Source organism: Erinaceus europaeus, chromosome 17 (genome assembly GCF_950295315.1).
Source record: "Erinaceus europaeus chromosome 17, mEriEur2.1, whole genome shotgun sequence".
Taxonomy (NCBI): domain Eukaryota; kingdom Metazoa; phylum Chordata; class Mammalia; order Eulipotyphla; family Erinaceidae; genus Erinaceus; species Erinaceus europaeus.
The window spans coordinates 42,805,810-42,833,780 of NC_080178.1; the positions used below are offsets into that span (position 1 = coordinate 42,805,810).

General features: G+C 45.0%; 1 protein-coding gene and 1 long non-coding RNA gene across 2 annotated transcripts; both read right to left on the reverse strand.

Moving 5' to 3' along the window:
* Nucleotides 1-14,318: 14,318 nt before the first annotated feature.
* On the reverse strand, nucleotides 14,319-16,583 carry LOC132533999 (uncharacterized). The gene is made up of 3 exons (XR_009545716.1): nucleotides 16,142-16,583; nucleotides 14,930-15,008; nucleotides 14,319-14,724 (listed from the first exon to the last, which is right to left on the reverse strand). It is a non-coding gene; the product is annotated as an uncharacterized LOC132533999 (long non-coding RNA).
* A 4,644-nt stretch (nucleotides 16,584-21,227) lies between these two features.
* Nucleotides 21,228-26,669, reverse strand: LOC132534050 (coiled-coil domain-containing protein 81-like). The gene is made up of 2 exons (XM_060177476.1): nucleotides 26,309-26,669; nucleotides 21,228-21,318 (listed from the first exon to the last, which is right to left on the reverse strand). The coding sequence occupies exons 1-2, from the start codon at nucleotides 26,531-26,533 to the stop codon at nucleotides 21,247-21,249; spliced, it is 297 nt and encodes a 98-aa protein (XP_060033459.1). The 5' UTR covers nucleotides 26,534-26,669; the 3' UTR covers nucleotides 21,228-21,246.
* Between the last annotated feature and the right edge of the window lie 1,302 nt (nucleotides 26,670-27,971).

The following is a 27,971-nucleotide window of genomic DNA, read 5'->3' on the forward strand; positions in this document are numbered from 1 at the left end:
CAACAAATTGTATTTACTGTCAAATGTAAAACTCCCGAGTAAAAAACAAACAAGGGAGAGGAGGAGGTCAGGAAGATAACACAGTAGTTATGCAAAATATTTGGATGTTTCAGGTTCTGAGTTCCCACATTCAATCTCAAGCATCATCACAAACCAGAGCTGAGCAGAACTCTGGTTTAAAACTGTGGTGGGAATGTAAATTTGTCCAATCTCTGTGGAGAGCAGTATGGAGAACTCTCACTAGGATAGACATAGACCTTCCATATGATCCAGTAATTCCTCTCCTAGGGTTATACCCCAAGGACTCCATAACACCCAACCAAAAAGAGGTGTGTACTCCTATGTTCATAGCTGCACAATTCATAATAGCTAAAATCTGGAAGCAACCCAGGTACCCAACAACAGATGAGTGGCAAGAAAGCTGTGGAAATCTATACAGCTATCAAGAACAATGAACCCACCTTCTCTGACCCATCTTGGACAGAGCGAGAAGGAATTATGTTAAGTGAGATAAGTCAGGAAGATAAAGATGAGTATGGGATGATCCCACTCATCAACAGAAGTTGAGAAAGAAGATCTGAAAGGGAAACTAAAAGCAGGATCTGACTAAATTGAAAGTAGGGCACCAAAGTAAAAACCCTGTGGTGAGGGGTACACATGCTGCTTCCTGGGTTGGTGGGGGTGGGTGTGGGTGGGTGGGATGGGACACAGTCTTTTGGTGGTGGGAATGGTGTTTATGTACACTCCTCATAATTTAAAACAGACTGAGTCTTTTTAATATATAAGCTGTGTATTTGATTTGCGGACTCTCTCAAAAACCTAGACCAAGTAGATCAAAAGCAACCAGTGGCAAAGCTATAAACAATATACTGGGTTCTATACAGAAAACCCTAACAAAAGAGTTTGTTAACCCCATTACCAAATAATGTGATGATAACAATAACTATCCATTGTCTTTTTGAACCCTAAAACATCAGGAACCTCACATCTCCACTATAGAGCATATATTTCCACCAGTCCTGGAACCTTAGGATAGGACCCACTTTCCTGCATGCCTCTCCCAATTCATATCAAATAATATTGCATCTGCTGATCGCAACCTGCTTGGTGGAAACCCTGCTAGGGGATCAACTCCTAGGATTAGCTATATCTTGTGGGGAATTCGGAAGGAGACCTTTAATCATTTGTAAGACAATGCAGAAAATTGATATGTAGATAATAAAAGAACAGGCCATAGTATCAGTAATGTAGGGTGGTTTGAGAGGCAGGGAGAGGATGGATCTCCCCTCAAGTCAAGCCCAACCACATGCTCAAAATTTCCCAGCACTTCCTGGTTTTGCACTGGTGGTACCTGCCAGGAAATCCATGGGGGGAAGGTGGGGGGTGCACACCAGGGCCCATCACCTTTATGCCTCCCACTGGCCACTTGTGGCTGCTATTAAGTGGCCCAAACTCTGCCTCACTGTGACACAGGGCTGACAGTGGACCCACATGACAGCTGGCCAGACATGATGGTGGGCCTCCAACAAGCCCACCTTCTGTAATAAAGGGTTCAACTGGAGGCCACACTGGCCCACTATTCAGCCCTCTGGTCCCAGTTGGTCTGAAGGTTTTGTCAGGTGACCAAGACTCTGGGGGTTAGGAGTCTGAGGAGACATTGCAGTGGTTATGCAAAAAGGCTTTCACTCCTGAGGCTCTGAGGTACAGGTACAGTCCCCAGCACAACCAAAAGTCAGAACTGAGCAGTGCTTTGTTTAAAAATAAATGGATAGGGAGTAGGGCTGTAGTGCAGTGGGTTAATCGCACATGGTACAAAGTGCTAGGACCAGAGGAAGGATACTGGTTCGAGCCCCAGGCTCCCCACCTGCAAGGGAGTTGCTTTACAGGTGGTGAAGCAGGTCTGCAGGTGTCTATCTTTCTCTCCCTCTCTCTGTCTTGCCCTCCTCTCTCCATTTCTCTCTGTCGAATCCAACAATGACATCAATAACAACAAGAATAACTACAACAATAAAAAGCAGCAAGGGCAACAAAAGGAAATAAATAATATTAAAAAATTAAAAAAATAATATAAATGGATAAATAATGAAATCCCTCTTGAATATATATATATATATATTGTACACACACACACACATGCACAGGCACACACTCACACAAACACATATGAGATACTGGGGACTGAGTGTTGGTGCACTTGGTCAAGTACAGGTGTTATTATGCACAAGGACCCAATCTGTCACCACCTTTCAGGGGAAAGGTTCATAAGTGGTGAAGCAGTGATATAGGTTCTCTCTATCTCTCCTCCCTCAATTTATTCTTAATTTTTTTATTATCTTTATTTTATTGACTAGATAGAAACAGCCAGAAATCGAGAGGGAAGGGGGTGATAGAGAAGAAGAGACAGAGAGACCCCTGCAACATTGCTTAACCACTTGCAAATTACTCCCCCTGCGGGTGGGTACTGAGGGCTCGAACCTAGGTCCTTGTGCTATACCATGTGTGCTCAACCACATGTGCCACCACGTGGCCCCTCCTCCTCGATTTCTCTTTATTCTATCAGATTAAATAAATAATGTAAGTAAATAAGCCCCACACCTATGGACATCTAATCCTTGACAAAGGGGCCCATACTATTAAATGGGGAAAACAGAGTCTCTTCAACAAATGGTGTTGGAAAGAATGGGTTGAAACATGCAGAAGAATGAAACTGAACCACTGTATTTCACCAAATACAAATATAAATTCCAAGTGGATCAAGGACTTGGAGGTTAGACCACAAACTATCAGATACTTAGAGGAAAATAGTAGCAGAACTCTTTTCTGCATACATTTTAAAGGCATCTTCAATGAAATGAATCCTATTACAAAGAACACTAAGACAAGTATAAACCTATGGGACAACATCAAATTAAAAAGCTTCTTCACAGCAAAAGAAACCACTACCAAACCAAGAGACACCTCACAGAATGGGAAAAGATCTTTACATGCCATACATCAGACAAGAGTTAAATAACCAACATATATAAAGAGCTTGCCAAACTCAACAACAAGACAACAAATAACCCCATCCAAAAATGTGGAGAAGACTTGGACAGAGTATTCACCACAGAAGAGATCCAAAAGGTTGAGAAAGACATGAAAAAATGCTCCAAGTCTCTGAATGTCAGAGAAATGTAAATAAAGACAACAATGAGATGCCACTTCACTCTTGTGAGGATGCCATACATCAGAAAAGGTTACAGCAGCAAATTCTGGAGAGAGTTTGTGGTCAAAGGAACCCTCTTACACTGCTGGTGGGAATGTCAATTGGTTCAAGCTCTGTGGAGAACAGTCTGGAGAACTCTCAGAAGGCTAGAAATGGACCTACCCTATGATCCTGCAATTTGTCTCCTGGGGATATATCCTACGGAAGCCAAAACACCCCTACAAAGAGATCTGTGTACGCATTATTCTCAGCAGCACAATTTGTAATAGCCAAAACCTGGAAACAACCCGGGTGTCCAAAAACAGATGAGCAAGTTGTATATATAGACAATGGAATACTACTCAGCTATAAAAAATGGTGACTTCACTGTTTTCAGCCAATCTTGGATGGACCTCGAAAAATTCATGTTAAATGAAATAAGTCAGAAACAGAAGGATGAATATGGGATGATCTCACTCTCAGGCAGAAGTTGAAAAACAAGATCGGAAAAAGAAACACAAGTAGAACCTGAACTGGAATTGGTGTATTGCAACAAAGTAAAAGACTCTGGGGGGGTGGGGGTGGGGACAATACAGGTCTAAGAAGGATGACAGAGGACCTGGTGGGGGTTGTATTGTTATATGGGAAAATGGGGAATGTTATGCATGTACAAGCTATTATATTTACTGTTGAAGGTGAAACATTAATTCCTCAAAAATGAAATTTAAAAAATAATGTAAGTAAATAAATGTTAGAAAGAAATATAAACTACATATATGTGAAATATATATATACATGAAATATATGTACATGAAATTTTATATAAATATAAGAAAGAAACAGGGTTAGGGTGGGGGCTTTGAGAGAGACAGGCAAAATAGCTCATTCGGATAGTGCATTCTTTTCTCCTGTGCACAACCCAGGTTTGAGACCAGCCCCCACCACACCGAAGGTGCTATGGTCTCTTTCACTACCTGTCCCCCTCTCTCTCTCTGCCATCAGGGTTATCACTGGGGCTCAGTGCCTGCATGACTCCACTGCTCCTAGTAACCATTTATTCCTTGAGATAGAGAATTAAAGACAAAGAGGGAAGGAGAGATACCACAGTACTGTTCTGCCACCACAGAAGACCCCACCCCTCTGCAGAAACTCCCTTATGGTGACTGAGAGACTTGAACCCAGGTCCTTATACATGTTAATGTGTACATTCTACCAGGTGAGCCAACTGCTGGTCCTCCTTTCTATTTTTAAGTCCTTAATATGTGATCCAAGAGCCCCTGCTCCAAGAAAGTCACTGTTGGAAAAAAAAAACAACCCAAACTTTCTGTTGTAGGGTTCGAGACCTGTTGTTCATCCTTTGAGGTTCTGGGCTGTAGTGTGTGGGGGTTGGGGGTGGGGTTAACTTCTCCCTTCAAAGGTAGCCTAGGGTACCAAAAGGTCTGGAGGCTCTGGAAGTCATATACACTGCTGGAGCAGAGTGCCAAAGCTTATTTTAAGATCAAGGTGCTGTGCAGAGGCCCAGAGAAAGTATACTTGGTGACCTGGGCGATCAGGCTGAGTGTTAACAGTGCAAGGTGCAAGGTAGCAGTGGATATTATCAGGGTTATACAGATTCCAGCCACCAAAGAACATGCCACTCACAGTACCAAGGCCCAGCCTTGGAGGCTGTTCTACTGATGGTCTTTGGTACCATCTGCTGGTCAGAGTGCAGTCGCTCATGCAGGAGGCAGAATGGTGTGCTGAAATAGATTCCCAGGCTGAGGAAACTCTGAAAGTCTTCTAGGGCAGATTTAGAGGGGCTCAAAATAATCATCAGGGTAGGCAAAAGCACTTCTGTGGACTCCAAGAAATTCAGATGAAAGAGGGTTGGGAGGAATACCTATCCAAAAAGATCTCTGCACCCCTAAGTTCAGAGCAGCATAGTTTCTTTTTTAAGAAAAGATTTTAAAAATATTTATTTATTCCCTTTTGTTGCCCTTGTTGTTTTATTGTTGTAGTTATTATTATTGTTGTTGTTGATGTCATCATTGTTGGATAGGACAGAGAGAAATGGAGAGGGAGAGAGGAGGGGAAGACAAAGAGAAAGATAGATACCTGGAGACCTGCTTCACCACTTGTGAAGCGACTCCCCTGCAGGTGGGGAGACAGGGGATCAAACCAGGATCCTTAAGCAGGTCCTTGAGCTCTGTGCCACCTGCGCTTAGCCCTCTGCATTATAGCGCGTCTCCCAGCAGCATGACTTCTAAGAGCCCAAATAAGAAGTAACCCAGATGTCTACTTATTTCACTAAGCATGGTCACCTCTACTGCATCCATGTTGTCCCAGAGGTCACAATGTCAATGTCATGGTTTTTGGTCAAAGAGTAGTATTCCATGGAATACATATCCCAGAACGTCCTCAGCCTGTCATCTTTTTTTTTTTTTAAGAATTAGTTTATTTATTCATGAGAAAGATAGGCAGAGAGAGAAAGAAACAGACACCACTCTGGCATGTGCTGCCGGGGATTATAATCAGAACCTCATGGTTGATAATCCAATGATTTATCCACTGTGCCACCTCCCAGACAACAGCCTGTCATTTCTTGATGGGCATTTAGGCTGCTTCCACTCTTAGAATACTCTGTACTGGACGTGCTTCATGGATTCTTTCTGGACAACTCTGGGCATTCATAAGAATGGCTGTATTTCACTAAATATTGATTTTGATGCTGAGGGGGGATTGCAAGGGGGCCTGATCTGCTCTGGCACATGCTAGGTACACCCTCGGGGCTGGGAGGCCTGTGCTCAGCTGCTGGAGAGTCTCCCTGTTGTAGGGGGTGATGCTCAGTGTTTCTGAGAGTTTATTCAGTGCTAGCCTCCCCCCACCCCCGCCAAGCGAAGGCTCAGACTTTGGCTTTGGAGTGGAGAATGGTGCAAAGGAAGCTGGGAGTGTGCTGCCTGGACTGTCCCCTCCTTGCTTCCTGTCAGACATGCTCTCACCCAGGGCTCCCACTTATGTTTGTGCAAACACAGGTATGTGAGGATATGGCTGCACATGTGTGTACATGTATGTCTTATACATGCACATATGTGTGAGTGTACACATGTACACATAGAAGACTGTATGGAACCAGAAATGAGACGTGAGAGCCCAGGCCATAAACATAAATCAGAGGGGTCAGGTGGTGGCTCACCTCACAGAGAACATATGTTACCCAGGTTCAAGCCATGGATCCCTGTCAGAAGGGGGAGCTTCATGAGCAGTGGAGCAGTGCTGCAGGTGGCTCCCTTTCTGTCTCTCCCTCTAATTCTGTCTCTCACTTCTATCTCCCACTATCTCTGTCTCATTTAAAAAATAATGGCTACAGGGAATAGTGGAATCATGCAGGCACTGAGCCCTAGAAATATCCCTGGTGTAAAAAACAAATGTGGAGCAGTAAAGGTAACTTTGATTATTCCAGGAAGGCTAAGGACATTCTTATTATGTTATTTCTATTAATATACATATACATGTATATCTTACATCTTTATTGTTGATTAAACCAATTTTTTACTGTTTTGTTGGCTGGATAGTGGTTTACAGGACAGTTGTTGACACATGGGTACAATGTCTCATCTGCAGAACATTCTCAATCCTGACTTAGGTCCTTCTGTTCCATCGTGCATAAGAAACCATCCCTCCAAGCTCCCACAGCCCTTTTGCTGCCTCCTTCCCCTGAATCCTTTGCTGTTTTTGTACAATGCATGGAATGCAGTTCAAATTTACTTGGCGTTTTCCCTTTCTGTCCTTGACTGTTAAAATCTGCCTATGAGTGAGATCATCCAATATTCATCCTTCTCTTTTGTGCTAATCCTTCTCACTGGATAGCTACACCTGTTCTAGGGAACTCATGAATGTGCAGATGGTCTGATGCCATTTCTGCAGGGCTGGGAGCAGGGACAAGGGAGGGACACCCACAATACAGATGACCACTGATGGCTGTCCTTGTCACTGTGTATCCCTAAACTCTCTGTGCAAGAGCAGAAGCCCAGAGATATCTTGTCCCACAGGCCCTAAATGCCCATCTTTTCAGAACCTCCCTCCATATCTGGCTTAAGGATTTCTCCAGAATTTCTATTGCCAGCCCTGAATGTAAGCTTGTGAGAAATCTGAAAGCCCCACCTGAGCTCAGCTCTGACAGTACCCATGGCTGCTGGTGGGGAGAGAAGTGTGCCACGTGGGGAGTCACTTGAACAGGAGGAGAGTGGTTCAGGGCATGCAGCTGAGCAGTGAGAGAGCAGAGTGGTGGAGCAGTGACTACACTACACTACATGAGTCACAAGCATGAGATCCTGAGTTGAGTCCTTGACATTGAGTGTGCTAGTGATGTCACTGTGTTACAACAGGAAGCAGACACTCAGGAAACCCCTGCTGCCTGCTCTGGCTAGACCCACACTGCCATCTGTCAGCCACAACAGGCCACTTTGGCCCAGGTTTTAGTCTCCCCATATCTCCCAGTGTGCTGACACTCAGTGTAGTGTCCCCAAAGCATAGCTCTGTCCCATGACTCCTGGATTTGAGTTGAAAGATTAATGGGGGTTGGGGGGTATTCCAGAACATTCATTCCTTCAGAAAAGTCCAGGCTTAGGGAGGCATGATCAGATTCACAAGTAACTGTTCTGGAGGAGAGAGGAAGAAAATAGCTCTTCATACTAAGGCCCTGGGTTTGAGCCCCTGTACCACATGAGAGCACCATGAATGGTAAATGGGTGGGGAGCTTCATGGTCAGGGGACCGGTGCTAGGGTAACATTAGTCTCCGTCCCCCTCTGGACACAGTGAAACATTTGAGGCCAGGAGGCCTCTGAGCAATGCAATTACACAAGCACAGGACCTTAGGTTTCTTGCCTTTAGCTAAAGAAGGTTGTTACACACACAGGGACCCAGGAGGGGGCTGTGATAAAACCTTGATGTAGGAGGCCCCGAGTTGGAGATCTACCACTACATGGGAGCACCCTGGATAAAGGCCAGTGTAGGGCTGGCAGAAAAGCTTCCCTGAACAGAACCCTGCGTGGCCCTATACTCAACCCAGGCTAGAGCCTAGCCCCACCACACTGAAGGAAGCTGTCTTGCTGGGGTCTTTCCTGCTCTCCCTCTGAAAGAATTGCCTGGAGTGCTGAAGCCTTGAATGGGGCTCCATGGATGGTGGGACAGTACTTTGATCTTGTCTTTTCTCTAAAAATACAGACTTACAGATTGTCCGGGAAGGTAGCTCAGTCACAATGAGCAGACATGAGGCCACTGGATTCCTCCTCTAACAAGGCACCACATTAGATAAATAAATATGGACTGGAAAAATAGCTTAGTAGAACAGTGTGCTGCTTTGTCATGTGCATGACCCTGGTTCAAATCTGGCACCCACAGAATTGAGGGAAAGTCAGTGCTGCTTCTCTCTCTCTCAGTAAGTTAGCCCAGTGTGGTTAAGTCTTGATGAAAAAAAAAAAAAGAAAAAGAAAAAAAATATTAAGAGCAAGCAGGCACATAGAAACGTTTTATTATTTTAACATCAATTCCAAGAGGAGGTTGTGCTTTTTTTAGAAAAGATTGTGGGTGATACACAAGGAGGGTACAGGCACAAGCAGGGATGCACCCCAGGCAAGGTGAGGCTGGGTGCCTCTTCCCCAGCTTCTTTGGCAGCAGATGCTGTGGGGAGCATGGACTGGGTGCCAAGGGCATGAGAATGAAGACAGCACTGCACAGCTCGGGGTAAGACTGGGGTCCCCCTCCCCAGCTGCCCTGGAATTCGGTGATAAAGGGTCTAGGGTGAGCTTGGAGGATAGGAGGCTGCACTAAGGGGCCAGAGGGGTTGGAGTGGACTAAGGGGAGGGTGTGGAGTGGGGGAAAGGAGGTTTGTGGAGTGAGATGGAATGGGGAGGGTTGGAGTGGGGGGAGAGAGGTGGAATTGGAAAGGGCGTGGGTTGGGGAGGGGTAGAGTGGGGGAGAATGAGTGGAATGGGGGAGGGGGTGAAGTGGGAAGGAGTGGGTTGGGGGAGGGGTAAGGTGGGGGAGGGAATGGAATGGGAGAGGGTTGAAGTGGGGAGAAAGGGGTAATGGGGAGGGGGTGGGTTCAGGGAGGAGTAGAGTGGGGAGATGTGGGATTTGAATTGGGGGAGGGGTGGGATGGGGATGGGCTGGAACAGAGGAATGGGGAGAGTTGGGCAAGGGGTTTAGACTGGGAGATAGGGGAGTTGAGTGGGAGGGATGAGAGTGGCCTGGTGTGGGGTGCAGGGTGAGGACAGATGCATAATCCAGAGTTAGGCTGGGAGCACTCTCACCAGCTTTCCTGGTATCCTGACTGTGAGGTTGACAGTGGACTGGGGGTGGTCTGTGGTTCTGGACTAGTCCAAGGGGATCTAGGCCAGGAGAGGGGAGGACTGGTGGGTGAAAGGAGTGAGGAGAGTTCACCACATCCAGTCTGACTCTGGGTACCTTCTCCCCAGCTGCCCAGAGGGTGCACTGGGAGTGTGTAAGGTTTGTGGTTGGGTTGGGGGTGATGAAAGGGGTAGGGGCAGGTTGAGTGGTGGGAGTAGGGAGTTGGGGTAAGGAGTTGTTGAGTGGGGTGAATTCTCCCTCAACCCCCCCACCCCCAGTCTACCCCTAACCCCCAGGCCCTGCTTCCAGGACCTCTGAGGAGGAGGCACCCAGCCTAACTGGCTGTGATGTTCAGTCCTGGTCCTCAAGGCCCACCCCCCCACCACTCCACCCCTCCTCCACACTCAACACCCCTTCACCCCAACTACCCTCCTTTCACCACCACCCCATCTCCTGTCCACCTTCAACCCCATGGCCCTGGCTGCCAGGGAAGCTGGGTGCCTCCCAGCTGCTCTGGCAGCAGGTATTGTGGGCCTGGAGGTAGAAGGGAGATGGGGTGGTGGAAGGAGGGCAGGAGGTTGGAGGGGTTTTGAGTGGGGGGAGGGGTGCAGTGGTGGGGGCCGGGGTCAAAATCAGCACAGCACAGCCAGTGTTAGGCTGGATGCCTTGTCCTCAGCTGTCCTGGTAGCAGGTGCTGTGGGGTTGTGGGTGGACTGGGGGTTGGGGTGCGCAGAGGGTGGGCTAATGGGAGGAGAGTTGGATGGAGTGGAGGAGGGGTGTGGTGAGAGGAGGGGGATGCACAAGTGTGGGGTTGCGGGAGGGTGGACTAATGGGAGGGGAAGGGGGTCTAATGAGGCAGGGGAGAGGACTGATGGGAGGAGGAGGCCGAAACATCACTCAGGGTGAGGCTGGATGTCTCCTCCCTGGCAGCAGGTACAGTGGATGAGGAGGGACAGGGAAGGTGAAGGGAGGAGGCTGGACTTAGAGAGGGGGATCCAAAAAGGTGAACTTTGGTTGCACTGGTTAGGGGGGGGCAATACACCAAAGCCAAATGGAGGCTGGGTGGCTTTCCCCAGCCATCTGCCAGTGGGTACCTTTAGGACTGAGAAGGGACAGAAAATGAGGGTGGAGGGAGGGTGGAGTAATGGTTGGGTGCTTTGATAGTGGGGAGTCCAGTAGGGGTGAGCTGGATGGACTCGTGTGTGTTGGTGAACTTAGAGGGGAGGGGTGCAATAAGGGAGAGGTGTGGATTTGGAGGGGGATTGGTAGACTGGGGCGGGGAGTAGAGTGAGGGTGAGGACAGCACACCACAGCCAGGATGCTATGGGGTAAGGGTGGACTGATGGAGGTAGATAGTGGGCTCTGAGTGGACATGGACGTGGACTGGGGCAGGTAGTTGGACTGCAGGGTGGTTGGTGGATGAGGGGAGGGTGCTGGGTGGGGGTGTAGGGGGTGGACGGCAGGGTGGGTGGTGGATGAGGGGAGGGTGGTGGATGGGGGGAAGAGGGTGGACTGCAGGGTGGGTGGTGGATGAGGGGAGGGTGGTGGATGGGGAAAAGGGAGATAGACTGCAGGGTGGGTGGTGGGCTGGGGTAAGGGTCAACTGGGGTATGAAGGGATGGCCAGGGGAGGGATGAAGTCGACTGTGAGGGAAGGGGCTGTGGGTGGGGGGTTGGGTTTGAGGACAGAGCACCACAGCTCAGGTGAGGCTGGGTGCCTTCTCCCCTGCCACCCTGGCAGCAGGTGCTGTGAGGTTGAGGCTGGACTGGTGTCCGGGGTGGGGGTGGAGGACAGCACTCCACCCTAGGGTGAGGCTACATAACTCCTCCTCACAGCTGTCACATTATGTTCTGGGGTGCAGGTGGACTGGGGTGGGGCACACATGGATTCACAAAACGAGGGAGGACAGACACAATCTTCTCTGCAAGCTCCCAGGTGGCATCCTGCTGGAGTCCCAAGACAACTGGGAGGCATGGACCGGACTCTGGCTTCAAATGAGCATGAGAGACCCTGGCAAGTGTTTGTTGTAGGGCCGGAAGTGGGTCTTGCCCTTGTTGGACGGGTCTCTCTGACACTGTTTACAGCGTTTGTAGTCATTGCACTGATCCAAAATAAATAGTTTGTCTGGCGCCCTGAAGTGGAAAAGCACATGTGATGGTGAGAGGCCTTCCTCAAAACTGTGAAAAGGAAACAAGGACAGTGACCCACCCCCCCAGTACCTGTTCCCCTTGCCCCCATCCTGCCCTTCTCCTCTCACTCACTGCCACAAATGATGGGCCCTACATGGGAGAGAGGGAGGAAACACCTTCCACTAAAATCAAAACATCTTCTCTAGAACAGATTGTATCCCAGTGGGAAAGCTAGCAAGGCAGTTGTGCAAAAGACTTGCATGTCTGAGGCTCTGAGGTCCCAGGCTCAATCCTCTGTATCATCATTAGCCAGAGTGAAGGAGTAGAGAGAGGAAGAAGAGTAGGAGGAGAGGAAGGAGGAGGAGGACTTATCCATGGGTTAGCCAAGATAACAATTTGTTAATTGGTCATTTAGAATATTTGGGGCTACCGATATAGCACAGTGGTTCTGCAAGTGACTTTCATTTCCTTTTAAGTTTCAGTTTAATTCCCAGCTCCACTATAAGCCTGACCTAAGGTTCATGAAAAAAAAAAAAAAGTTTGTCATATTAAGGCCTTGATAACATCTGAAGGGATAGGCTCCATCTGTTTTGGCAAGTTTTTCACCTTCTCAGTCAGGCACATGTTAACTTTCCCCATTGACAAATGAAAATAAAACAAAAGATCATCAGCCTTTCTCAGGCTAACTGTCAACCTCCATGGACCAGGGCTAGAGGCTCTGCTCCTGGTGGTGAGTAGAGAGAGAGGGCTGAGAATACAGAACAGGCACCCTCTGGGAGGATGGTCTGGGCCTGTTCCCTGCTGGGTGTCTCACTTTGTATAGCATCCATTACTCATGACTCCATTCCTAACTGACTGCCCATTTTTTTTACTTTTTTTTTTAATCTTAAATTTAAAAAAAAAAAAAATTTTTAAATATTTATTTTATTTATTCCCTTTTTTTGCCCTTGTTGTTTTATTGTTGTAGTTATTATTGTTGTTGTTGTTGTTGGATAGGACAGAGAGAAATGGAGAGAGGAGGGGAAGACAGAGAGGAGGAGAGAAAGATAGACACCTGCAGACCTGCTTCACCGCCTGTGAAGCGACTCCCCTGCAGGTAGGGAGCCGGGGTTCGAACCGGGATCCTTATGCCGGTCCTTGTGCTTTGCGCCACCTGCGCATAACCCGTTGCACTATAGCCCGACTCCCCTGACTGCCCATTTACCCATGATTCCTCAGCTCTGCTCTTAGAACAGAACATTCCATAAGCCAAGGATGGAAACTCACTCTCCCTGCTTCAAACTTGTTATTTCCAAAGAGAAATGCCCTGCAACCTCCACAAAAGAAAAACGAAGCTCCCTTGAGTAGAGGCAGACCAAAACACTGTTGGTAGACATTTAGCAGGCAGCACACCTGTCCCCACACTAAACCCAGACTTCTGTCCTCCATGGAGTTCTCTTGGCAATCCCCACTCATTTGCATGAAGCTCTATAGACCCACAGATCAGAGTGGAGGAAATAGGGAGAGGAGGCAACTTGCAACCCCAGAAGGCAATTACTTGTCAAAGGCCTTGGCATCTTCATCTCGCTGATGCTTCAGCACAACATCTTTATCCCATTCTTTTGTCAGGTGCTGATTGATGGTGTTCCTTCTATCCTCTTCTGCACATCTTTCTGCTAAATGCCTGGAGGGAAGGCAAGAGTCTGACTCCATCCACTGCCACCATCTCCCCCCTAGTCCTCTCTCCTTTGGATTCAGCGGGAAATCTGGTTTTGCTCTCACTCTTTGGAATAAGAGGTAAAGTTGGAGGCCAGGTAGTGGTGCACCTACTTGAAGGCACACATTGCAGTGTGCAAGGACCTGGGTTCAAGCCTCAGGTCCCCAACTTCAATTAGGAAGTGCAACAGGTTTCTCTCTGTTTTTCTCCCAATCTCTACCCAAAATAAATAAAACTTTTTCAAAAAAAAAAAAGAAAGAAAGAAAAAGAGTCAGTAACATGAGCAGATACAGGGAACCCTAGCTGAAGGGTCCAAGACTGCTTGCTTTAAGCTGAAACCCTCTTTCTGTCAATGAAAACCCTCTTTCTGTCAAAAGATGTTTGTTTCCTTTAATTAATCTAAAGACTCCTCTCATGGACCTACCCTATGATCCTGCAATTCCTCTCCTGGTTGGAACCCAACACACACATCCAAAAGGATCTGTGTACACATATGTTCGTAAGCAGCACAATTTGTAATAGCCAGAACCTGGAAGCAACCCAGGTGTCCAACAGATGAGTGGCTGAGCAAGTACACAATAGTATTCCATATACACAATGGAATACTATTCAGTGATAATAAAAAAAAAAGGTGACTTGACCATTTTCAGTCCATCTTGGATGGAGTGTGAAGAAATCAGGTTAAATTAAATAAGTCAGAAACAGGATGAATATGGGAAGATCTCACTCCCAGGCAGAAGTTGAAAAACAGTATCAGAAGAGAAAGCACAAGTAGAACCAGAACTGCAGTTTTTGTATTGCACCAAAGTAAAAGACTCTGGGGTGCAGTGAGGGGGCAGTGTCCATGTCCAAAAATGATGACAGAGCATCTAGTGCGGTTTGCATTGTTATGTGGAAAACTGAGAAATGCTATGCATGTGCAAACTATTGTATTTATACTCATATTGTATTTATACTCATCCCATAAGGTGGTCTGTGACATGCAACAGCCTCAGAAGTTGACTGGGGAGTAGAGATGAGAAGCAGGCTGGGGCGAGCTAGGGTCAGTCATGACTCTCCACGTGTCCACACATGTTTCTACTAAGGTTGGTGTCAAGGGGTGGGGGAGGAGAGGGAGAGAAAGGAGGAGAGGGTTATGGTGAGGAAGGAAGGGCCAGGCCCCTTACTTTTCTTGTTTTTTCTGAAGCATTTTTTTTTCTTGCTGCAGATTTTTTATTTGGTTGAGGACACGCTGTCTTCTGTGGCCTAGAGCGGTTTCCACCTGCTGCTTCATATATTCAATATTTCTCTGCCGCTTCTCGGCCTCCAGGGTCTTTTCATTCTGCCCAAAGTTTGTGAAGGTGCCCATGGACTCGTAGATGGGCAGTCTGGAAGGCCTGTGTTTCAGCTGGAACAGAGAGAGCCAGTGTGAAGGCTGCAGCACTGGGGTACACTGAGAGACCCACTGTTTATAGGAAGGAGCCAGGGCACCCAAACTCTCATGAGGAAACCTGGTAGGTGGGTGGGGGCCCAGTATTCTACCCTCCACACACCTACGTTCAGAGTGCTAGGAAGCAGTGTACAGTTCTCAAAATAGCAACCCGTCCACTTACCTGGTATTCCAGTGCTTTCTTATACATTTCTCTCTCCTCAAATTGATGTTTCTTCAGTTCAGCTTTTTGTTCATCAATCCTGATAATTGGAAGAGGAGGAGGTGAGGCCACAGTTTATTCTAATGGAGACCAACATCATCAAAACACACCTAGCAAGTAATAGTGGGAATAAGTTCCAAGAAAATAAAAGCTGGTACTTCCTTCTGGAAGCTTCCATTACACCTGATTGAGACGGGCCTTGGAGCCTGGTGTTGTCTCATCTAGGAGAGCACACATGCTGCCATGTGCAAAGACCTGAGCTCAAGGTCCTCACCTGCAAGGGAGACGCATCACAAGCAGTGGAACAGTGATGCAGGTATCTCTCCTTTTCTCTCTCTCTATATATTTCTGTCTCTCTTTCTCTCTGTCTTCTCTCTAGCTCTCATAGTCTATCAAAGAAAGGACTGTCAGTTCTATGGACATACCACCCTGAACACACCCGATGTCATCTGATCTCAGAATCTAAGCAGGGTTGGACCTGGTTAGTACTTAGATGGGAGAAAGGACTGTCAGAAATAGTGAAGCATCAGGGCAACAGGCCCCAAATAACCATAGTGGCAAATAAGAAAGGAATGGAGGGAGGGAGGAAAGGAGGGAGCAAGGGAGAAAGAGAGAGAGAGACACTAGCTTTATGGAGGCAGGAATTACCTCCATTTGGGGAAGTCTTCCCCACAGTAGTTTCCTTCACTGCTCTCCTGACCTCCTCCCTGACTCAAATGCTCAGCCTCAGGCCAAGTGCAACCAAACACTCTCTTTCCTCAGGACTGGGAATTGAGAGAAATGTTCATCCCAGGCTGAGCTACAGGAGAATGGCAGGTATGAGTATGTGGAAGCCTTTCCATGATGGCCTGGCCCCTGCTTCTAGTCTGGGCCCCCACACTCCTGACCCTGGGTGCTGGGCTCCCAACAGACTGATGAGAAAGCTACACTAGGAAGGGTCCCTGCATCAGACTGGCCCCTTCTTCCTCTACTAACACCACTGACCACAAAGCCAAAGGCCATGGTCCCAACTGACAACTGTACCTGGCCTCCAAGGCTGTCCTGACACTAAGCATGGTGGCGATGGCGGGCTGTGTGGGGATCCTGGTTGGCTGGCTGAGATGTGCTGAAGCACTAGTTGTGCTGCCCTACCCTTCCCTACTGGAGTCCCCCTGCAAGTCCACCAAAACTCACTCTTGTTTGAGTTGCAGCCGTTCTAGTTGCTCCAAGACTTTCTGATTTTCTTTCTTTTTCTTGGCCAGTTTACTATTGGCATCTATTTGTTTGAGAAGGTTCTTAGTATACTCATTTTTCTTTTCAGTGACAATAGCAGCACTTGCTGGTCGGTTTGCAAAGTAATATGGATTCTAGGATGAAAGAGGAGCAGTTCATTTCTTTGAGCTGAGCAAGAAAGCAACTGATGGGCTAGCAAAATAGCTGGCTTATACAGTGACTGCTTTGTCGTTGGTGAGACCTGGGTTTCAGCCCTGCGCTACCACACTGAAGTAGCCTCAGTGCTGTGGTTGCTTTCTCCATCTATCTAAAAGAAAGAAAAGTCATTTTTCAAAGTGCCGATAAAGCAGCTACATGTTGAACTCACCTGCTCCAAGGTGACTCTGAGCAGAACTGACCAGAGGTCACAGGTCTGTTGTATGCTTTACATTGGTTTTTTCTAGCTCTCCCCCGCCAAGAGAATTGCATCAGTCCAGTTAGTTTCAAGGGCCTGCTTGGCCCCGCCCCTAGGAACCCCAACAGAGTTCCAGAGTGGCAGAGTTAGAGAGAGTTCTTGGCGCTGCCACGGGAAAGAGGCAGCAGAGTTCTGTTTGGTGATTAGTTTGTCTTAGTTTATAAATCGTTGATCCTAAATAAAGAAATACAGCTTCTCTGCCCAGCCGTATGTCTCTGGTCATCTCTGTTACCCGCTCATGAAGCTAGCCCAGCCAGCTAGAGACTCCGAATTTTAACAACACAGGTCTTTTTTTCTTCTCCATGGTGTGTCTCTCTGTGTGTGTGTGTGTGTGTGTGTGTGTGTGTGTGTGTGTGTGTGTGTCCCAAAGCCCTGCATGGTGAACAAAGGCAATACAATGGACTATCTATCAAGTCCAAGAGTTGTCAGGTGAACTAGAAAATGGTTTGAAAAGAGGATGATTTAGGCAGATAAAAATAGAAGCCAAAGATACTAAAAACATGAAAATGGTGGTGAAGCATGTTCACTACCATCTGAAATGAGGTTTTTGAAACTTCTGCACCTACAGCTCACCTGAGGGTTTTACTGCGGTGGAGACCTTAGTTCTGAGGGTGTGGGGAGGGGCCCAAGATTCTATGGAATGAGCTCCCACCCAGAAAGGAAGTATCACTCTTGTAAATCCCACAGGAATCCCTTCAATGTGCCCTCCAGAGGGTGGGTTCAAACATTCCCAGACAGGGTTATATGCAAGAGAGAGGCAGAAACAACTCTTACAGAAAAGTGGCATTTCAGATTCCTCTGTGATTTTATAGTATCTGCGACACCAAGGTTATAAGCAGCATTCTTCATGCGTTCTTCTTTTTCTGATTTTAGTCTCAACTTCGCAAGGAAAAAGAAAATAAACACACACTGGAAATGTTATTCTGTTTGTGAAGGCTACTAACTTTCTCTCTACAAAGACTGTGTTTCAAATGAGTCCAAACTGATTGGGCTTTTCTATGTTTGTTTTGCTCCCTGAGAAAATGTCTCCCAATCAAGAACTTTCTTTTTCAAACCCAAGGCCTGGTGGCTCTAGCAAGTCAAGCAGAATGGCACCTGAAAATGGATGGCTGTCTATATTCTTACCTGCACTGATGCAACAGAGTAGAGTAAACCCTCCATTCATCCTCCAAACCCCTCCCCAATGCATTTATATAAGCTGTGAGGAGATCAGAAAGTAGCTTCAGCCCCAAAATGTAGTGCACCAAACAAGACTTTAGTCTGCTCCTGAAAACCTGACCATGACCCAAACTTCATTCTCAAATGAAATGCCTGATTTGGCACACTGCCAGGCAGACATGCACAGGACATCTGCAGTGGCCTTGCCTTGTTTGCTGCCCCCACTGCACCACCTCTCAATCCAAGCATTCTACTACCTGGTCTTTGAATGCAGTGTCCTTGTCTTTCATTATCTGATATTGATGTAGAATTTGGTTATCCTGTTCTTCTTCTTTTTTCAACTCGACATTAGAATATAGTGCACTGTTGGCCTTCCTGCATTGCATACACACGTAACAAAGTTCCTACAATGACACCAAGGGTCTATTCCTACCTTTTGCTTTCTTTTATTCACACTTCTTCCTGTGCTCCCCAAGACTGGATTTCTCCAGGAGTATGTTTGATAAAAGGACATATGAACAGCGATGTGCACAATGGGTTTGATAGGCTGAGTCCTCGGGTTGCAGGAGTGGCCACAATTCCATTTGATTTGCAGGGTCTATGTTCACTCAGAACCCTTGTTCTCCCAGCCCTGTTTGTGTTCAGTGGTACCCACCCCCATCATTTGTTTGTCTGAGGAGACTGGTACCTGTCCTGCTTTCTCATGATCCCTACAAGTTGTAGTCTCAGAGGTCTTAGGTTCTGTTTTGGTGTTCTTTGATGGACTGGGTGGATGTGGCACACTATAAGAAAACAACAGTAGGGAGTCAGGCTGTAGCACAGTGGGTTAAGTGCACAGGACACAAAGCACAAGGACTGGCATAAGGATCCCGGTTTGACTTCCTGGCTCCCCACTTGTAGGAAAGTTGCTTCACAAGCAGAGAAGCAGAACTGCAGGTGTCTATCTTTCTCTCCCCTCTCTCTGTCTTCCCCTTCTCTCTCCATTTCTCTATGTCCTATCCAACAATAACGATAACAATAACTACAACAATAAAACAACAAGGGCAGCAAAAGGGAATAAATATTAAAAAACAACACAATTTCACATCTAGAGTGAAATTAGAGGCAAATATAGCCAAAGGAAGATAGCTCAGTGGTTCTCTTCAGAGCTCTGCATTGTAGAGGTGAGCGACCTATGTGTTTGATAAGCCTGGATTTCAATAATAGCATGCTTGTTTACATTTGACTTTTGAGCATTACTGACTGAACTTTCTCAGGCATGGGAGGTGCAGTGAACACACACACACACACACACACACACACCCTCTTCCTGTGGAATCAACATTCTAAAGCAAAGTTACTAAACAAGGTAAGTGAGGTCTCCAGTGTATTTGGCACTGCTAATGACCATGCACACCTAGCTTCCCCCTGATAGACTGTGAGCCCTGAACATCTCTGCAGTCCTCACCATGGAGCACAAATGCAGGGACACCATGTGAAGGCATGGATGGAAACATCTAATATCCCTGAATCAAGATAAGACTCAGACTACAGTTAGTAAAGTGTGATCCCCACCTAACCCCCCACAAAAGACCATCATGTTACCTTTTGGTTCTTGTTTTTGTAAAGACAGTCTTATTAGATTCCATGGTGGTAGGCAATATTACGTGTGCAATATTTCCAGATGCTGGAGTGGGTTTTTTACCTGGAGGTCTAGGTAGAAAGTTGACTGTAAAATAAGAGAAAGAGTTAAGTTTCCTTTCAGTCTTTTCCTTTGAGGCTTTAATGGTCATATAGATACAATGAAGAGAGAAAAATACAATAGGAACATATAATACATTCTTACTCTACAACAACTGTGCTAAGTGCTTAATATAATGCATAATGGGCCAGGGAGATAGCATAGTGGTTATGCAAAAGACTTTTTTGTGTCTGATGCTCTTAAATCACAGGTTCAATCCCTGGCAGAGACACACAGAGACAGATACAGAGAGAGAGAGAGAGAGATAGACAGAGAGAAGGGAAGAAAGTGAAAGGGAAAGATTGCATAAATAACAACTTAAGATAGCAAGTAAAATCTCTTTATGAAAGGAACAGTCCTCAAAACATTGTCTGGCAACTTCTAGCTATCTCCAATAACTTAGAAAAAAATAAAGAAAACCTTTGTATTTCTACATATGTTTCAACCAAATTCACATCAGCTACAGACGTGAGAATCCTACTATTTTCTATTAAGCCATATAAGAGAGTTGTAAACTCCTACTCAGAATATATATATATATATATATATATATATATATATATATATATATATATATATGGAACATGTTACATGCAGCTCACTTGATGCATTTCTGTTACCTACCTAGGCCACTTCCCTCCCCCGGTAGCCATCTGAACTTTGACTCTTTTAAGTAGTAGAGAGCCAGCAAAGAGTCTTAGTTGAGAATCTCAGGGATTAGAGTTAAGGTGAGATAGAAAATTCTAGAAGAGCTTTTTCTTAGAAGAGCATATTTCTTGGGAGTCAGGCGATAGCCATCTGGAAAAATGCCACTGGCACAAAACACAAGGGCCAGTGTAAGTATCCCGGTTCGAGCCCCTGGCTCCCCACCTGCAGAGGAGTTGCTTCACAAGCAGTGAAGCAGGTGTGCTGGTGTCTGTCTTTCTCTCCCCCCAATTGCCTTCCTCTCCTCTCTCCATTTCTCTGTCCTATCCAACAACAACATCATCAATGACAATAACAACTGCAACAACAATAAAAAACAGGCAACAAAAGGGAAAATAAATAATTATAAAATTAAAAAAAAGAAAATTCTAGAAGACCAGTTTCTTAGAAGAACACATTTCTTATAACTCTAATGGTACTGATTTTTGGCACAGGAGTTGCTCAGCAACAATGCCCTGCTGCTTAGCAGAAAAGAGAAAACAGCTAAAATCTTTGGCCTACCTTGCACATCATCTTTGTCTGACTTCATTCTTAACACGGATTTCCTCAGTTTAGGTTGTTCAATTTTTTCCAGTGTTTCATTATTTCCTTTTAATTCAAATTCAAATCTAGGAATGGACCAAAAGGTTTGCCTGCTCACTGGATCTGAATAAGAAACTAGGAGAATTCTCAGTTCTGAGCAGCACCCCAGCCAGCCTGATAATACTGAAATAAACCTACTTCTCTGCCATGAGTGAGTGCTTGGACTTTGTTATGCAGAAATCACAGACTGAAGACTCTTTTCTTTTTTAGCCTGAGTCAGACTGTGACCTGCCTTTTCTAAACTGAGGTCTCAAAAGGTACTCATACTCCCCAGGGGGGGGGGAGGGGATGCCTTTGGGTTTTTGTTTCAGTTTGAATGTGACTTTTCTAGTTCTGTCACCAGATTCAATACAGGGCTGTCAGAGTGGTATGTGGTTGGCAGAGAGTTTTGGAGGCCAGGGTTGATAGGTCCATGGAACCTGTGGGGCAAGGCACTCAACTGGGGAATTAAAGAACACAGTTTGGACTTCTCTTCGAATTTTTGATGTTTGCTATAGTTGAACTGACATTTTGAGGTTTCTGGACAATAAGGAGAGAGGAGATTTATAGCTGGTCTATAGCCCAGGACCCAGACACCTCACAGGCTCCCTGGAAACAATCCTACCGGAAAGCTGGCTTGTTGGATGCTCAGTGACTAAAGTCTCAAGCTTAACCCCCCCCCCATTTAATAATGATCTTCCTACTATTCTCCTCGATCCAGCTTTCTAGTCCCTTTTCCAACTATTACACCATTTCCCCAGACAGTAACCTGTGTCCACCTGCATATCAGCTGTTAGGCTCAGGCAAAAATGGAGCCCTTAGAATAAACCTAAAATAGACTTACCTGTTTTTTTCAAAACAGAGACCCCAAATGTTCATGTGCAATATTGTTGCCTTTAGGTTCATGATTAGTCAAGAATATGTTCAGCTTTCTATATTAACTCTTTTTCAACCACCAGGTTCCAGATGATACCATGATGCCAACCTGACTTCCCTGGGCAGATGACTCCACCTGGAGCCACACCTATCTCAGATCTCTGCCCCACTAGGGAAAGAGAGAGACAGGCTGGGAATATAGACTGACCAGCCAATGCCAGTGTTCAACAGGGAAACAATTACAGAAGCCAGACCTTCCACCTTCTGCACCCCATAATGATCATGAGTCCATACTCTCAGAGGGATAAAGAATAGGGAAGTTCCTTCCCTATTTCCTATTATACTTACTCCCAAGATATCCTTATCAAAGCAAGGACAGCAAAAGCTCAATAAGGGCAAGAGAATGGCATACTTTAACAATGACTCTTTAGTCACTATCAGGCCACCCCATCAAGCTGGGGCCCGAGTCTGGGAGTCCTGAGACTCCCAAACAGACATGATGGGCCTTGACCTCAAATAAATCCCTTTCTCCATTGTTACCAGTCATATGTATCAGGAACAACAAAACAGATCCCTTTGTGGACCCCCACAGGTCCTTGCACTCAAATCAACAACAGTAGAGAATGTTCCATCCTCTGAAAGGAGGCTGGACCACATACTCTATGCTACACCTGAGGAAGATGGGTCCTAATTTTGGGGCAATTGGAATGTTCTTACTGATGATCACAGAATGTGAGGTTGGATCTAAAGGGATACAGAGGTCAATCAAATAGGCTCCTAAGCTGAATTAGGGCAACCGATCAGATCCAATTGATGGGGTTTACAGTCAACAATATTTATATACCTTTTGCATATTTGGAAGCTACTCTTTTCCCTGATCCAGCTTTCTGGTCCTTTTTCCAGCCATGACATCATCTCCCCAGACAATAACTAGGATCCATCTGCATATAACATTTCAGGCTCAGGGAGAAAAAAAACTAGTATATCCTCAGACCCTTTGGACTTTCCTGCATGCTTCTCTCAATTCACGTCAAATAATATTGCATCCGCCGATCACAACCTAAACAACGCAACGAGTACCACCCCAGCATGCTTCACTTCAGACTGTGTCCAGAGACTTCAGGTGTGGAATGACAACCCTTCAGCTTCATCACTCAGGAGCGACCTTTCCTTTCATAGTATTCTCTAATTCCATTCCAGGTGGTCCACTCCCCAATAAAGTCCCCAAACCCAGATATAGACCAGGTCCCCTGAGATAGAGCATATGTTGACATGTGTCCATAAACCAAGGAAAAATATATACCTGAAAGCAGAAGTACACAAGTACACGGGTCTGCAGTGAGTACCCCCCACCCAACACTTCCTCTCCACTATTCCAACTTTAAGGTCCATGATTGTTCAACAATTTGTTTGGCTTTGTATGTTAACTCTCTTATCAGCCACCAGGTTCCGGATGCCAGCATGATGCCGACCAGACTTCCCTGGACTGATGACACCACCAATGTGTCCTGGAGCTCCACTTCCCCAGAGATCCACCCTACTAGGGAAAGAGAGAGGCAGACTGGGAGTATGGATCAATGAGTAAAAGCCCATGCTCAGTGGGGAAGCAATTACAGAAGCCAGACCTTCCACCTTCTGTAACCCAAAATGACCTTGGGCCCATACTCCCAGAGGGATAGAGAATAGGAAAGCTATCAGGAGAGGAGATGGGATATGGAGATCGGGTGGTGGGAATTGTGTGGAGTTGTACCCCTAGTATCCTACAGTTCTGTTATTGTCTCCTTTTGTAAATAAAAAAAAAATAAAGCTTAAAAAACAAATATAACTAAAATACGCCCATTAGCAGAGAATGGAGACCACCCCCAACTCTTCATTTGTGCCATTCTAGCCTTTAGGTTCATAATCAGTCAAAAACATGTTTGGCTTTATATTTTAACTCTCTTTTTAGCCAAAAGGATGCAGCTGCAAGCACAATGCCAACCAGACTTCCCTGGACAGATAACCCCATCAATGTGTCCTGGAGCTCTGATCCCTCAGAACCCTACAGCCAAAATCATACTCAATGGTGAAAAACTGTAAGCATTTCCACACATATCAGGTACTAGACAGGGCTGCTTACTATCACCATTACTACCCAGCATAGTTTTGGAAGTTCTTGCCCAAGCTTTCACGCAGGAGCAAGGAATTAAAGGCATACATATTGTAAGAGAAGTCAAATTCTCCCTATTTGCAGATGATATGATAGTATACAAAGATAAACCTAGGAAATCCAGCCAGAAGCTTTAGGAAATCATTAAGCAATACAGTAAGGTGTCAGGCTGCAAAATTAATATTCAAATTCAGTGGCATTCCTCTGTGCAAACACTACGTTAGATGAAGAAAAATCGAGAAATCAATTCCTTTTCCTACAGAAACAACAAGAACAAAAAAAATAAAATATCTAGGAATAAACCTAACCAAAGAAGTGAAATTCTTGTATAATAAAATTATGAGTCACTAATCAAGGAAATTGAAAAAGACACAAAGAAGTGGAAAGATAATTCCATGTTCAAGGGTTGGAAGAATTATCATCATTAAAATGAATATACTGCCCAAGGCCATATACAAATTTAATGCTATCCCCATCAAGTATCCATACACATCTTGTAGGAGTATAAAACAAATTCTACAAATGTTTATCTGGAACCAAAAAGACCTAGAATTGTCAAAAATAATCTTGAGAAGATAGAACAGAACTGGAGGATCACACTTCCTGACCTCAAATTGTTTTATGGGGTCCTTGTAATCAAATCTGCTGGGTAATGGAACATGAATAGACACACTGCCCAGTGGAATAGAACCAAGAACCCAGAAGTAAGCCCCCACACACTGGACATCTAATCTTTGACAAAGGTGCCCAGACTATTAAAAGGGGTAAAGCAGAGTCTCTTCAACAAATGGTGTTGGGAAAATGGGTTGAAACATGCAGAGGAATGAATGTGAACCACCAAACACAAAAGTAAATTCTAAATGGATCTGGGGCTTAGATGTTAGACCAGAAACTATCAGATACTTAGAGGAAAATATTGGCAGAACTCTTTTCCACATAAATATTAAAGACATCTTCAATGAAATGAATCCAGTTACAAAGTAGACTAAGGCAAATATATACCTATCGGACTTCATCAAATTAAAAAGATTCTGCACAGCAAAAAAAGCAATACCCAAACCAAGAGACCCCTCACAGAATGGGAGATCGTCACATGCCCTGCATCAAACAAGAGGCTAATAACCAAAATATATAAAGAGCTTACCAGCCTCAACCACAAGAAAACAAATGAAGCCATCCAAAAATGTGGAGAAGACATAGACAGAATATTCACCACAGAAGAGATCCAAAAGGATGAAAAACACATGAAAAAATGCTCCAAGTCTTTGACTGGCAGAGAAATGCAAATAAAGACAACCAATAGATCCCACTTCACTCCTATGAAAATGTCATACTTCAAAAAAGGTAGCAGCAACAAATACTACAGAGGTTGTAGGGTCAAAGGAACCCTCCTGCACTGCTGGTGGGAATGTAAATTAGTCCAACCTCTGTGGAGAACAGTCTGGAGTACTCTCAGAAGGCTAGAAATGGACCTACCCTATGATCCTGCAATTCCTCTCCTGGGGATATATCCTAAGGAACCCAACATGCACATCCAAAAAGATTTGTGTATACCTATGTTCTTGGCAACACAATTTGTAATAGCCAAAAACTGGAAGTAACCCTGGTGTCCAACATCAGTTGAGTGGCTGAGCAAGTTGTGGTCTATATACACAATGGAATACCACTCAGCTATTAAAAATGGTGATTTCACCATTGTAAACCCATATGGGATGGGGCTTGAAGAAATCATGTTAACTGAAAGAAGTCAGAAACAGAAGGATGAATATGGATGATCCCACTCTCAGGCAGACGCTTAAAAACAAGATCAGAAAACACAAGTAGAAACCGAACTGGAGTTGGTGTACTGCCACAACGTAAAACATTCCCTGGTGTAGTGGTGGTTGAGTACAGGTTCCAAAAGGATGACATAGAACCTAGTGGGGATTGTATTGTTATGTGGAAAACTGAGAAATGTTATGCATGTGCAAATTATTGTATTTATTGTTGAATATAAAACATTAATTCCCCAATAAAATAATAAAAAAGAAATTATGTGGGTGAGATACTTTTATCTATTTTTATATTTATTTATTCTCTTTTTATTGCCCTTGTTGTTTTATTGTTGTAGTTATTGTCCTTATTGAAGTCTTTGTTGTTGGGTAGGACAGAGAGAAATGGAGAGAAGAGGGGAAGACAGAGAGGGGGAGAGAATGATAGACACCTGCAGACTCAAACCACGATCCTCATGCCAGTCTTTGCGCTTTGGGCCTACTGTGCTCAACCTGCTGCACTACTTCCCAACTCCCAGTAAGATACTTTTAAACCATATTTTCCCCTGTCCCTGGCTCAGACCTTCAGATGTTTTATCCTTCTGACCATTTTATCTGAGTAAGACACTTAGAATCAAGCCTTTCTTTGCCCAAGGGGCACTTGTCATCTAAGACAGGCCAACACTGAAGGGTGACACCTCTATAGACAATTCAGAACTGTAAGAAAGAGAAATAATTAGAAGGTCAACATTACCTTTGCAATACCTTTTTCCAGATTGCCACTTGTATCCACTGCAGACAAGAAGTCCTGAAAAAATTTCATTTTTACTTTGTCATTTTCAATTGTAAGGATACCGATTCCTTGGAAAGTAAATTCAACTTTCTTTCGTGTGCAGATTGATCGTGATAAGAGCTGCAGAGTTTCTTTAATGCATCCTTCGACTGTGTCCCTGCTATAATGCCCCGCTATGGCAACCATGATAAAATTCAGTGGTACAACGGGGATATCCCCTGGAAGAGAAAAGGACAGTTGTGTGGGGGAAAGACAGTGAGCAGATGGCAGATACTCAGAAATAACTGTCTCTCTTTTAATGGGAAAGGTTTAGCCAGTAGAGCTACTTACCAGGTGTGTGCATCTTAGTTTGTCGTAGTCCATGTAGCCGCAATAGCTTCTCTGACATGATAAAGATCGGTATCTGGATAGAGTTAAACCTGTTCCCAGCATCTAGTTTTTGGCTCATAAAAGTAAATGTCCCAAAAGCAGGTATGTAGACCCCCTAGAAACAAAGCAAACAGAAGGTGGGAAGAAAAGAACCACATGCTGACTTCTCTGAAGGGATGATAAAGACGAATCCTGAGAGAATTTTAGACTCAAAGTTTTCAAATGATGTTTGCATAAAATATAACCAATTCGAAGGCTATATTTTTCTTTCTTAAAAAATGTCCTTATTGGGAAATTAATGTTTTAAATTCAATAGTAAATTCAATAGTTTGTACATGAATAAAATTTCCCAGTTTCCATATAATAATACAACCCCCATTAAGTCCTCTTTCTTTTATCTGTATTCTCCCCACCCACCCACCCTAGAGTTTTTTACTTTGGTGCAATACACCCATTCCAGTTCAGGTTCTACTTGTGTTTTCCTTTCTGATCTTGATTTTCAACTTCTGCCTAAGAGTGAGAGCAACCCATATTAATCCTTCTGTTTCTTACTTATTTCACTTAAAATGAATTTTTCAAGGTCCATCCAAGATCGGCTGTAAACGGTGAAGTCACCACTTTTTTATTTTTTATTTTATTTATTTATTCCTTTTTGTTGCCCTTGTTGTTTTATTGTTGTAGTTATTATTGTTGTCGTTGTTGGATAGGACAGAGAGAAATGGAGAGAGGAGGGGAAGACAGAGAGGAGGAGAGAAAGACAGATACCTGCAGACCTGCTTCACTGCCTGTGAAGTGACTCCCCTGCAGGTGGAGAGCTGGGGTTCGAACCGGGATCCTTATGCCGGTCCGTGTGCTTTGCGCCACCTGCGCTTAACCCGCTGTACTACAGCCTGACTCCCAAAGTCACCACTTTCATAGTTAAGTAGTACTTTAATATATATATATATACCACAACTTGCTCAGCCACTCATCTGTTGTTGGACACCTGGGTTGCTTCCAGGTTTTGGCTATTACAACTTGTGCTGCCAAGAACATATGTGTATACAGATCTTTTTGGATGGGTGTGTTGTGTTCCTTAGGATATATCTCCAGGAGAGGAATTACAGGATCATAGATTAGGTCCATTTCTAGCTTGAAGGCTATAATATTAAAAGAAAATGTAGGGATGCTATAGTTGCATATATATATATATATATATATATAGAGAGAGAGAGAGAGAGAGAGAGACAGAGACAGAGAGACAGAGAGATGAGAG

Coding starts and splice junctions, on each gene's coding strand:
- LOC132534050 (XM_060177476.1), bottom strand. CDS start 26,533: ATGGTTGCCATAGCGGGGCATTATAGCAGGGACACAGTCGAAGGATGC. Junction 21,319..26,308: donor TGGAAAAAGGTATTGCAAAG/GTAATGTTGACC, acceptor CTTATTGTCCAG/AAACCTCAAAATGTCAGTTC.